The sequence below is a fragment of the Fukomys damarensis genome, unplaced genomic scaffold (assembly GCF_012274545.1).
Source record: "Fukomys damarensis isolate Sample0158 unplaced genomic scaffold, DMR_v1.0_HiC HiC_scaffold_15, whole genome shotgun sequence".
NCBI lineage: Eukaryota > Metazoa > Chordata > Mammalia > Rodentia > Bathyergidae > Fukomys > Fukomys damarensis.
The window spans coordinates 62,703,943-62,716,872 of NW_022900927.1; the positions used below are offsets into that span (position 1 = coordinate 62,703,943).

The 12,930-nt window shown below is 53.8% G+C and overlaps 1 protein-coding gene across 6 annotated transcripts in view; it reads left to right on the forward strand.

Annotated features, from left to right (window-relative positions):
• Stab2 (stabilin 2) overlaps positions 1 to 12,930 on the forward strand; it is a 135,497-nt gene that overhangs the window by 50,153 nt on the left and 72,414 nt on the right. For all 6 annotated transcript variants that reach the window (XM_010631342.3, XM_010631344.3, XM_010631338.3 and 3 more), the window contains exons 19-27: positions 1,253 to 1,315; positions 3,687 to 3,773; positions 4,451 to 4,534; positions 5,661 to 5,772; positions 7,893 to 8,073; positions 9,572 to 9,665; positions 10,729 to 10,887; positions 11,967 to 12,062; positions 12,644 to 12,739. In XM_010631342.3, coding sequence (XP_010629644.1) covers positions 1,253 to 1,315; positions 3,687 to 3,773; positions 4,451 to 4,534; positions 5,661 to 5,772; positions 7,893 to 8,073; positions 9,572 to 9,665; positions 10,729 to 10,887; positions 11,967 to 12,062; positions 12,644 to 12,739 — 972 coding nt within the window. The remainder of the gene's footprint in view (positions 1 to 1,252; positions 1,316 to 3,686; positions 3,774 to 4,450; positions 4,535 to 5,660; positions 5,773 to 7,892; positions 8,074 to 9,571; positions 9,666 to 10,728; positions 10,888 to 11,966; positions 12,063 to 12,643; positions 12,740 to 12,930) is intronic.

Genomic DNA, 12,930 nt, shown 5'->3' on the forward strand with positions numbered 1-12,930 from the left:
AAAGAGGGGAAGCAGCTGGGACCTTCTAGAAGCTTCTGTTAGAGCAGGGTGAAGCTCAGAACAGGCTGGAGAAAATGGTCAGGGTTTCAACATGTCCCTCAGAGCAGCCTCACCCCAGGCAGCTGCCATTCAGGTCCCTGAAGAAAGTCCGTGGAAGGACACAGAAGCCCCAGCACCTGCCTGGTCGCAGGCTTGTTCCATTTCAGATAGTTCAAAGCTTTTGCTCATTTCCCCGAAGGACAAAATCAATGTGTAGTTTTGATCTGAAACCCCCCACGTTGTGGTTAGGTAGAAAAAAGAACTGCCCAGAGGTACCTCAGAATAGAGTCTTCCTCTGCTATTTATTATTCTGTCTAGGTTTAAAGTGAAATCTATCTGTTCAGCCTAGTTTAGGATGGCTTTGGTTGGATCAAAGTCCACAGTTTCTCTGGAAAGTATGTGTTTAGGACCAGCACAGAGTGAGAGCAGTCGAAACCTTCTAGAAGCTTCTACCTGTCAACTGGCCGAACTCATAGCTGCCTCTGGACGTGTATGTGGGGCTGCAGCGGTTTAATAACTAACACTACTAGGCAGGGAGAAGCAGTAGCTGGTGACCCTGAGCACCCAGAACCAAAGACCCCAAGAAACATGTAGAGTTGCCTGAGGTCAGTGAAGGGAGGAGATGGTGTCTGTCAGGAGTTCTAGGGACTGTGCCTAGGCAGAGGAAACCAGGAAGAGATGCCTGACCTTGCTGTCCAACTTCCGATATCCTGCTGTGACTCACATTAGCCACAGCCAGTTGGAGGCTGACAAGAAGGATGAGAGACCATGTTTGTGGCCTACTAGCTGGGGCCCAGCACAGGAGAGAAGGTCGGAGGCAGCTCTGGAGACAAGTGGAGGCACAAGCTGGATTCACTTCCCCCTGGGTCCGAAGCTGTGGAGGAGACTGTAGCAGTCTGCTGGGCCTCATTCCTGCAGAGCTGACGGAGAGCACGGTGACCCGTGTGAGCGCTGTGTCCCTGACGCTGGTGACAGCTGCATCCCTCAGGGGCAGTGCCCTCCTGGCCAGTGGACAGCAGCTCTGTCTGGAAAGAGGAGAGGAGAGAGGGGTCGTCCTGAGCAGATCCCGCCCTGTGCGAGCCCAGCCCTGCCCTGCACTGAGGCCCGGGGTGGAAGGGTGACAGGGAGCCCTCTTCACAGGAGGGAAGTGGGCCTGGGCCACCCCGTGTCCTCCACATGGGACCTCTGCGCTGACTGCTGTCTTTCCCTGCAGGGCTCGTGCGTGAGCTGCTTGGCGATGTTTACTAGTAAATGTCCTGCTGACTCCGAACCCACAGTGAGTGTGACCAAGCTGGTCCTGTACCCCATACCACCCCAGTGACCTCACGGGTGTCATCTGCCCTCCCTCCCTCCTTTCTTCCTCCCATAAAAGATACCAATGCAGCTGAGGCTGTAGGAGACGAGCACTTAGCTGATAGGAGGGCCAAGTGGCTTCACCTTTTTACTCTAATTTGCTTCATCTGTAAGTAATAATAACAGCAGCATAAATAAAACTCAAGCACAATACCAAAATCAAATAGCCCTTCCAGTGAAGGGTCCTCTCTCCTCCTCCCTCTTAAATAAGATCTACCATTTGTGCTTGGTCTTTCCGAGCATCATTCTGGAGAAAAATGACTTGTCAGGGGGCTTACAGGGTTTCAGTTAGGAGGAGTGAGTTGTGATCTCATGAGTCTCGGGCAGCCTGGTGATTCTGGTTAGTGAGCCAGGCTTCAGATCTGCAAAGAGCAGTGAAGTTTAAATGTTGTCCCCACAAGGAAATGTTAAGCGGGAGGCGGATAATTGTATGAATTAGCCTGACTGAATCATTTCACCACATGTACACACATCGTAACATGGCTCTGTGCCCTATAACTACATGTAATTATCATTTGTCAATCAGAAGTAAGAAAAAGAAGTATCAGGGAAATGACGCTCAGGCTATCAGAAGCTTTTCAAGGTTGAATCTGCACGCATTTCTTAGCAATTTATCATATATTGGACATTGTGCTTGGTTCCGGGGGCACAAAGATGGACTCAGAGAGGCATTTTGGTTTGGTACTGTCTGGAGAAATTCAACCTGAAGAGAAAAAGAGTTGCAGAACAACCTGTGCTTCCTGTGCTAAACACTCCATTGATGACAAAAGCACCGTGTTCTCAGTCACAGAAAAAAAAATGATGACAATAGAAATTTCTGCTTATAAGTTCATTATAAGAAAGAATTTCCCACCAGTCATGGTGGTGTTCATCCATAATCCTAGCACTCCGGGAGACAGAAGCAGGAGGGTCCCGAGTTCAAGCACACCCAAGGAAATTTAGTAACTTAATGAGACCTTGCCTCAAAAACAATAAATAAATAAAAAGGGAGGTAAGGCTGTAGTGCGAAGGCCCTGGGTTCAATCCCCAGTACCACAAGAGAAGGAGAGAGACAGAGAGACAGAGAGAGGAAAAAGGAAGACAAGAAGAGGAGGAGGAAGAGGGGAGAGGAGTTGCTCCCTCCTCAAGGACTTCATAATCCCTTGATGGATGTAAGATCTTGGGATTATAGTCCCTGAGAACTTCTCAGTGCTTACTTCTGAAGCAAGAGCCTAAGAGGAAGGAGTAAACGTGACATAAACATTTATCTAAATTTGAGACCGGAACGAAATTCCTAGGATAAAACTGGATGTTGTCACCATGGTTCCATTTCACCGCTTAGGAAACTGAGACAGAGGCACATGCTTTGCCTGTGATCTTAAAGTTAGCCCGTTTTACACACCCATGTCTCCAACCTGATGCTTGCTAGCAGTGTTTCTTAGGGGGGAAATGATTTAGCCTGTGCAAAGCTATGTGCCACATTGATGCCCAGCTTTGGACGGTTAATGTTAACTGTTCAGATTCTAAAACTGACTCCCTGCTCCCCTTGCAACCTGCACAGCTGATGCAACTCTTCAATGAACTTACGCATGCCCTTACCTTAAAGGCCATGAATTTGTGATATGGCTTAGGTGCCCATGCATAGACTTCCACAGAACTCTTCAAAGCAATCACCAGAAACTTGATTCTTTCGTATTTTACTGAAGGGTGTGAGAAAAAAAAATATATATATATATGAGAAGCTGAGATGTAGCTCAATGACAGAGCATTTGCCTAGCATGGGGAGGCCCTGGGTTTGATTCCCAGCACCACAAAAATAAATAAATACACAAACAGCATGAAAACTTCCACTTGGACCTGAAGACTGATGAACTTATTTAAGCACTGTGCCCCGCCTACAGTGAGTTTTCAATAAGGAGAAGTACAAGGTAACTCTACACCAAGGGTTCAGGAGTCGAAGGGTGTGTTTAAAGCTAACCCCACTCCTGGAAGAAAATCTCCAGCTCTCGCTGTTTTGCTCGGTGGATCTTCCCACAGTGCAGACAGACTCTGTGCCACTCCGAGATGTCTGGAAAAGGAGGCTGGCATGTATCCAGATGACCCAGAGAGCGCCCCTGGTCATTCTGAGACGGCCTCTGTGACACACACACCATGGACAGTGCAAACTCGGCCCTGTGTTCTGCCAGCAAGGACACCAGCCTGCCAAGATGGACCAGTGCCCCCTGGGGCCCTGACCTCTGTGCACCGTGGAAGGGAGGGCTGGGCACTGCCCAGGGATGCAGACCACAGGCCCTCACGCTCTGGCTCCCTTCCAGGCTCTCTTCACACACAAGTGCGTCTACAGAAGCAGAAGCAATGCCCTGAAGAGCGGCTGTGCCCGGTACTGCAACGCCACCGTGACGGTGAGGAGTGTGTGGCCAGGCCGCCCACAGGCCCTGGGGTCTGCATGGTCTCAGATGGCCCACAGGGCTTGGCAACTCTCCTGCATGAGGACCGCAGGGTGGGTTCTCTTCGCAGCCGCTGGGTCACCCCCTCCCTGTGCCCTGGGTCCCCTCTTGTTCCTCACAGAGTCCCCTCGTGGCCTTCATTGGGACCCATCAACCCATCTCTTGCCCTGGCTCAGGGGAAGCACAGATACGGGCCCTCCCGGAATGCCCTTCTGAGCTCCCAGGGTCTCTGCAGCTCTCAGGAACCCTCTGCCAGCACCTCCTCCAGACCCGGTCTGCAGTGGCCTCCCCAGCACCCCGGCTTCTTCTCTGCTGCCTGTTTTTCCCTAGTGCTCACTGCCCTCTGGAAGAACTCTTTTTACTTAATTACTTCTGTTCACTTTCGTATGGTCTCCCTGACTAGCACATGGGCTCGGCCCCTCCTGCACAGGTGCCAACGCCAGGTGGGCACCCAGGGAAGGTGCTCGTAGACCAGTGGCTGAGCACTAGCTGTGCCATCACATGCACAAGGAAAAAGCTCCCCCAGGAGGGGCTGGGGTTGTTTATTACAATGATGGAAATGAAAGTGTCTCTTAGAGGGCCGGGTGCTCCACTTGGGGACTCACAGGGCAGTGAGCAGTGCCATTTCTCAGGTCCCACAGTGCTGCAGAGGCTTCTACGGGCCCAACTGCACCAGGTGTTCAGAAGACCTAACTCCATGCTCAGGAAATGGACAGGTGAGAGGATTGTCACTTGTGTGAGAAGGCACAGTTTCCTGAGTGCTCAAGGTTGACCCTCTGAGCTCACATGGCACAATTATTTTTAGCCAGGAATGGTGGTGAACATCCGTGATCCCAGCACTCGGGAGGCTGAGGCAGGAAGATGGCCACAAGTTCAAGGCCAGCCTGGGCTACATAGCCAGACCCTGTCTCAAAAAAAAAAAAAAAAAAAACAAAAAGCATCCAATAATTTTTTAAATTGCCAGACCCCAAAATGACAGGATGGTGGCCACTATGGCCAGGAAGTGAAGGAAGCAGATCAGCTGCTACGAGTATGGCAGTGACCGAGTTGGGAGGGATCTTATAGGTCCCCTCGGGCTCTCCTGTCGCCCACCACGGGACCTTGGGCAGTTCAACAGGCCCTCTGCACCCCACATCCCACCCGAAGATGGTATCGGGGCCTCAACTTCTGTGCCACTTGGTAACGCTGCCCGTCTGCCAGACCTAGCGAGATGTAAAGCCCGAGATCACCTCGTCTAACTTGGAGGCCAGAGGCAAACCATGAAAGTCAAAGCAGCCATGAGCATGGCATAGACCCGTATCTAAAACATGGCTCTTGTGAGGGGGAAGCAAAACTGCCAACAAGAGTGTGGCGCTTGCATTGGCGATACAGACAGGAAGAGGCCAGTACCAGTGGCTGTGGCTGAGTAATCGGGAAGGCAGCCCATGCCCGACTCTGACGCAGGGAATAAGTGCAAACCTGGCTTTTCAGGGCTGGGCAGATGGGAAGCAAACTATGTTTCCCCCTGGAGAGAAGGGGAAACGCAGTGTGGAGTCCCAGAGCTGAACAAGTGAGCGCACAGAGGCAGGGGCCAGGCGCTCCTCTGCCGGCCGGGAACGGTGTGTGAACGTTTCCAGTTCACAGTCATGGTCGCCCTGGAGTGGCGTCTCTTAAAGTTCTAAATCCTGAGTCAGGACACCCACACTCATCCCCAGACCACCGCACTTCCCATAAGGGGTCCCCAAGATGATTCCAAGTGGGACTGAGTCTGTGTCCGAAGTCAGGCATGAAACCTAAGTGTATGGGGCTCCTCCGGCCTCTGTCCTTTATCGTGGCGGCCCACGGGGCCGGCCTCTCTCCCAGTGTGCAGACGGCATCCATGGCAACGGGACGTGCATTTGCAAGGACGGCTTCTATGGCTCTCAGTGTCAGTTCTGCTCTGACCGCAATAAATACGGATTTAAGTGTGAGAAAAGTAAGTGGCGCTTCCGGGATCTCTCCTGCATGGAACAGGGTGCTGGGGCGGGCCTGGTATCTTGTGACTGTGCTTGTCCTGTGTCATCATCCCAGCCTGTCTCTCCAGTGCCGGACCGTGGGGTCCCACCTGTGGTTTCTGGCACAATAGGCCTGCAGTGGCCCGAGAATTTGCATTTCTGACAAGTTCCCCGCTGGCCCAGGGAATCACTTTGAAAACCACTGCTTTGAGTTTTCTCCTCATCTCCATCAACACCGACTTGCTCCCTGCCTTTTAAGCGCCTCATCACCAATCTCCCTAGGCCTCTGTGGAAATAAGGCGTTAAGACTGGGACCAGAGGAGATTTCTGGGGCACAGAACAGGCATTTTCTCCAAAGCCGACAACCTTGGTGTTGTCTGATCCCCTGGAAGAGGCTGGGCCTGGGGTCTGGGCTTCCGGCTCCCGTGCTCCCCTCCCAGCTCTGTGCCCGCCTGTGATTTCACACGGAGATCTTGTTCCTTGCCAGTTAAGCTGCCTTACTGAAAACTCGATAGAAGTTATTTTTTGTTTAAATCCAGTTGTGATCTTTCGGCCGCCCTCACTTGTGTCTGTCTTCTCCGTCCTGGACATTGGCCCTGAGTTTGCACCCTAATTCCTGTCCCATTCATTCCTCCAGGGCCACAGCTGCACTGTCCTTCATTACGATCCCACCCTACCACCTTCCTCTGAGTGTCGCGTACCCCTCCTCTCACCCCCACAGGCACATTCGTAGGTGCCTGACTCTGGTGACCTGTGCACATCCAGTGTTTAGACACCTGTGCTCAGAGGCAAAGCAAGCAATTCCGGTTTACGCTGGTAATGGGGACACGGAGATGCCAGTGGACAGAACGATTCACCGTGTTTACACGCACTAGTAGAAATGGACTTTGAGGGCTCTGGTTCAAGTCCCTGCTTGGGAACTTAATGGCAAGTCAGGTGACTAAGCTCAGTTTCTGTGTCTGGAAAATGTGGGTGTAAAGTACCAGCAGATGGGAAGCAGGGTGAAGGGAGCAGAGGGTAATGGGCACAAAAGAGGAAGCAAGATATATCAGGTACCAGCTCCCCAGGCCTGGTGACCTTCTAGGCAGAGGACGTGGCCGCTCCAGACGTCAGGGCCCAAATGTCGGCCACTTGATGTCATCGGTAGCCATAGCAGAGGGTGAAGGAGAAACATACACTCTCCTCAGGGGCTCTGCCCGTGTGAGAAATCGCTTCTGTTTATGCTCAGACGTCTTCAGGAGAAAGTGAGAAATTGCCTGGCTAAACTCCGTGACCACCAAGTAATTGAAAATTGAGTTCTTTAACCTCTTTCATCACATGAAAGCCACCTCCCCACCCCACACCCCACACACATATATATAAGGTTAGCTCAGCACATGGGACTTGTGTTTACATTTTTCAAACTTTATTACAGTAAAAAAAACACTGCAGGAATCCCCCTCAAAATCCTCCTCCTCACTTTGAACACACCTGCCCCACCGTCCTTGCCCCTTTCTGAAGCACTTCCAAAGTCCTCTAGTCCTCTTTTGTGAGTGTCTTGATGAGGTGTGGCGACTGCTTCTGCTGAATGCAGGCTGCTACGAACATCACGGCGTGCCCTCCCCCGACCCTGTTCCCCGGATCTGGCATCCTGTGACTTCCGGCTCCTCCCCTGAGTCAAAATGGCCGCGAAAGGGAAGTGTGAATCGATTCGGGACATTGAGGCAGCCAGGACAGCACAGCTAAAAGCACTCACAAAGCAGGACTTCTAGTGCTGCTTCAGTAAAGGACAAGAATGATGAGATGAGTGTGTTCAAAGTGAGGAGGGAGATTGGGAGGGGAATTCATGCCAGTGTGCATTTTACTGGAATAATTTTTATCGAGGCATCTGGCATACTTGTCAAGCACCCCTCGTGTGAAATCCATGGACCGCTTCTCCCCTGGGGTGAGGCCACCACCTCTCCCAGGGCTGCCCCAGGGCTGTCCCAGCCCTCTGAGAGGAGGCAACAGCCTGAGACTCCCGCAGGTTATGCCCAGGCTCAGCCTGGACAGGTGCAGGAAGGGTTTCCGCCCTCCCAGATGCTGGCCGTAGCCCTCAGCATCCCTCTTCCTTCTCCCTCAGAATGCCTGTGTGTCCTGGGGACCTGCGACAACAGGATAGCAAGCAGCGGAGCATGCCTGCCTGATACCTGCCAGAAAGGCTCGAGTGGGACTTACTGTGACAGGGGGCGCACTCGGTGTAACTACTTTACTCCTGAATGTCACGTCCACGCCACCTGCCAAGTCATCGATCAAATGCGCAGGTAGGTCTCTGGAGGTGAGGCCACTGTCTCATGCTACCTGGGGATGGAGCTAGCAGGACTCTAGCGCTGGAATCAAGTGGCAGCACTCCCTACTTTGAAACTTTCCAGCTGCACACCCTTGGGCAAGTCACTTGACCGATCTGAGCTTCACTTTGCTCATTAGTACTGACCATACCCACCTAACAGGGTCATCACAGGAGCAGGGGTGTGAAAAGAACTGAGTTTAAAAGCATCAGCACGGGAGCTAATGTGTCATTCGTGTCCCACCGGGGAATACTTAATTATTTCCGTCACAAAATGAAGATCTGCCTCCAGCTTTCCTACATTTCAGGCACCTTTGCTTGCTCAGTCTCCTTTAGTAAAGGCCTTGGTGTGAAATTGAGTCTTTCGCGGACAAACTGCCATTCACTTCCTTGGTGCTGTGCTGTCTACTCGCTGTTGTGGGGTTGGGGGTGGGAATGCTGTGGGAAACGCTCTGGTCTGGGAAGATCTGGTTCAAAGGTGGCAGCTGGGCAAACCCTCCTGGGCAGACAGTGGCTGTGGAGCTCTCTGCCCGGTGCCTACACCTCTTTTCTGCAGTTCCTTGTTTGGGTCTCTCCCCACCGTGACGGAACGCAGGCTACCGGGGGCCAGAGATGGCATTTCCTTTTCCACAGTTTATGGGACAGAGTTTCCATCTTCTTAAAGAACCAGGGTCCACCTCCGTGCATCAGGTGGAAACACTGTGGTCGCACTTACCCTGGGTGCCTCTGAGTCCTCCTGCGTGCAGTGTGTGCGGGAGGCAGGGCAGGGACCCAGCACACCGGGCCGTTCCTCCAGGGGCCTTGACACAGGATAGACGCTATTGATCAATGAATGGCCTGAATTTAACAGCAAAGATGTTGATTGCCATGGAACGTACCGAGAGGGTGTCAGGAAGGGCCGTGAGTCAGACACCGGGTTGCCTCCAGAATGGGGCACCCGAGAAAGTTGTGCTTGGGCGAAAAATCTCTGAGGCACCAGCAAGGGACTCGGGCTTTTGCAGAGGGCTGGGGACAGCTCTGAAATAGCCCCTGAGAGCTGTCAGCCCCACCCAGGTGGAGAGGAGCTTGGGCCCATGGGGCTTTCCCAATACTATAAGAGCTGTCGCCTAAACAGAGCTATTCTCTGCTGACCCAGAGGTAATAACTGGCCCTGAGCAGGAAGAGGTACAGAGAGGCAAGTTCCAGCCCTAAAGGAGCAGAGAAGCTGCCGGCCCTGAGGCGCGTGGTGTCCTAGGACTGCCCGCAGCCAGAGTGCGTTCACTTCTTTCATCCTCACTGTGGCCTCGGGCAGGAGGCATCAGACCCATTCTTTCTCCAGATGAGCAAACCAAGCCCCCGCGCAGGGTCACACAACTGTAAGAACAGGGGCCTGTCTGGCTGCAGACCCCAGCAGGATGTGACTCCCTCTGGATGCTGATCCCAGCCAGCCCGTCCTGGGTGGTGGGGCTGAGCCGTGTGCCCTGCTCCCTCCACAGATGCGTCTGCAATGATGGCTACGAAGGTGACGACTTCCTGTGCTCCGAGAAGGACCCTTGTACAGACCCACCCCGGGGAGGCTGCAGCCACAACGTGAGTGTCCGTCTTTACCTGCAGACTACGCAGTACTTTTTGGAAATCCTGAGGGGAGAAATTACCAAAGGCAGTGTCTGACCACCCTGCACACCGGCAGGTCTCTTGTGTTTGAACTTTGCTTTTAAAGTCACCTGCTGCGAGCCCCCACCCCAGATTTCCAGGCAGAATTAAGGGCTCTGGGCTCTTCCAAAAACACAGCCTGAAAGTATAGTGAGATCGAGGCTACTAACTCTTGATCGAGGCCTCACAGCTTCAGGGGGGTGTGCCTGATCACTGTGCTCCTCCCACCAGCTTCAGGGGGGTGTGCCTGATCACTGTGCTCCTCCCACCAGCACACTGAGGTGGGCGCTGCTCTCCCCATTGTACAGGTGGCTCTGGGCTCTGCTGCAGTCAGCGGTGCGGCCGAAGCCACACTGTACCCCTAATACTTGCCAATATCGCCACCACCCTGCCCCAGTCACCCGCATCCTCACCCAGATGTAACCACAGCTTTCATGGCTGCCCTGCTGCTGCCCGGCACACCCCATCCACCCACTGCCGGTGGCCGGCTCCCCCACCGCAGGCTGAAACTGCTTCTGTCCCTCCTGAGGTTCTGCGGTAGACCCCAGACACGGGGCCCAGTGCCGCCCACCCCAGTCAGGGCCACCCCAGCGCTTGTCACCTTCTTCCTCTCCTCCCAGCCTGTTTTCGGCCCCTGGGGAATTAGGATAGCACTTAGGAGCTCGGATGCCGGCGTCACAGAGGGAGAGCTGGGCCAGTGCCTCTGTGGCTGTGACTGACAACAGCCCCTTCCTTGACCTTTGAAGCAATCAGAATAGTCCCCGGCCTAGTCCACAGCACAGGGGTGTGAGCGGTAGCAGCCCACCCCACACAATCGCACCCTCAAAACCATCTAAGCCTTTCACTGACATTCTCACAAATAAGCCATCCCACCACACTCCAAGCACATGCAGATTTCGAGAATATGCCCTGGACCCCCTTAGACAGACAGGAGGCACTGGAATCACGGGGCCAGCCCGTGGGTTCAGAGCCCTGGCTCTTTCTCCTCTTCCTCCCGCAGGCCGAATGCATCAAAACCGGCCCAGGGTCACACACCTGCGTGTGCCACCAAGGCTGGACAGGCAGCGGCATGGACTGTGAGGCCATCAACCCCTGCCTGCTGCCCGGCAAGGGCAGCTGCCACAGCAACGCCACCTGTCTGTATATGGGCCCAGGCCAGGTAGGCTGCACAGGGCGGAAGGTGAAGAGGGAGCTGTGACTTTGCTCCCCAGCACAGACACACTAAATGGGGTTTGCCGCAGATCTTTCTGTCCCTTGTAGCAGTGAGAAGAGAGTTATCACAGCAGCAGGCCCATGACTTTGGTGTTAACATTATCCCATCCCATAGAAAGGGAAAGGGAGGCACTGAAGGACTAAGTAATTTGCTCACATCATATGGAAAATAAATTGTGCTGTGGGATTTGTATCCAGGAGTCTGACCCCAGAGCTGCTCCCCGAGTCACCTCTTGGACCCCGCTTTAGACTTCCGTAGCGATCTGTGGCTCGTGTCACTTTCGCATGCCCTCATTAGACAAGACCAGGACAGAGCGGGTGACTGCTACAAATACACTAGGACCAGACCCATGGGAAGAAGAGGGATCCCCCGGGTCCTTTCTGAGAAAAGGAAAAAGTGTCGTGGGCCTGTGTGTTTCCTAGGGCCACCACACCAAGGCCCCTCACACTGGGGGGCGGGGTACAATGAGAAGCATCGAATCACAGTCCCAGAGGCCAGAGGCCTGAGCAAGGCTGCGGGGGCTGAAGTTGTCTGTGCCCTGCAGACAGAAGAAGTCTGCACCCCGGCGCAGCACTGCACCTTCACAAGGAAAGGCCACATCAGGGGTGCGGAGATGCCACCACCCTCTGGGCCGTGTGTCACGGGCTGTCCACGAGAAGCTGTGCTCTCTCGATCCCCCTGACAAAGGGAGTCTTTTCTAAAGCGAGCTGGCAGCAGCCTCTGCGAGGCTCTCCACCAAGTGGACACCTGGGCTCACGCCATCCTCTCTCGTGGGCATGGGGACCGAGCTCCCCACGGTCAGGCCCAAGCTCTTCCCAGACTCTCTACAAGTGCTTCCTGGTTAAGAATCAAAAGGGAAGCACCAAGGACTGCTTGATAGGAAGACGTAAAGCAGGCCACTCAGACTGACGGCTCCACACAGAACAGACAAAAGACACAGTCACTGCCCCTGGGGTCTCAGAAGGAGGAGTCGGGGAAAACACTTGCTTTCAATGGTCCCTGTGCCTGTGTTCTTGCAATTACAGCACGAATGTGAGTGCCAGGAAGGATTTCGGGGAGATGGGACCGACTGCGAACCGATCATCTCATGCTTGGAACAACCTGGGAAATGTCACCCACTGGTGAGTTACTAAACAAACCAAAAAAGGCTCCAGGGAGAGAAAAGGTTGGGTTACTTCTTGTCTGAGCCTCGTAAAGAGCAGTAAGCAGAATGTGAGCGGTCAGAATCTTCACTCTGCTGCAAAACGTGAAGAGCCAGCGCTGGGCTGTCAGATGAAACCCAGGACGCTCTGTTAAACTTGAACTTCAGCTACACAAAGAATATTTTTAGACAGAAATATGCCCCAGATACTGCCCGAATGAGGCAAGCGTCCATGACACTTGTTCCTCATTTGATCTGAAACTCAGATTGAACTGGGCTTTTTGCATTTTTCATCAGCTGGCAGGGATGAAAAGATTTTGACTCAATAAAAGCGGCAGCACACACTGTGCCTGGGACCCCAGGGTCTGTGGCAGGGGTGGCAAACCTTTTAGAGTTGTCAGCCTCGACACACGGCTCGCTGCGGCCACGGGTTCGCCACCTCGGGTCTGTGGGTTCTTTCTTCCACTCTAGTCTGTAGTTCCCACCTCAGGTGGCGCTGGGTCTCACCTGTACAACTCCCACTGGGCAAACAAAGCACCCCCTTCATCTTGGTTTCATCAGGCAACCTGCCAAATCGTGGCCTCTGGCGTCTGGAGCTGTGTTTGCAGAGAGGGCTATGAGGGAGACGGCACCCTGTGCTACGGTGACGTGGCCACAGTAAGTCACCCGCGAGGACCTGGGGGCGGAATGGCGAAGACAAACCCCGGGCAGCACAAACCCCTGCAGCAGGAGAGTCATACCCGTCTTACAGGCGCCCTGCACACCCTGAGGCCTCTCTCATTCCTCAGGATGCAGGGAGCGACTTCCCCCCGGCACCTTCTGTATACCGAGTGGCCCGGCTTGTCCTC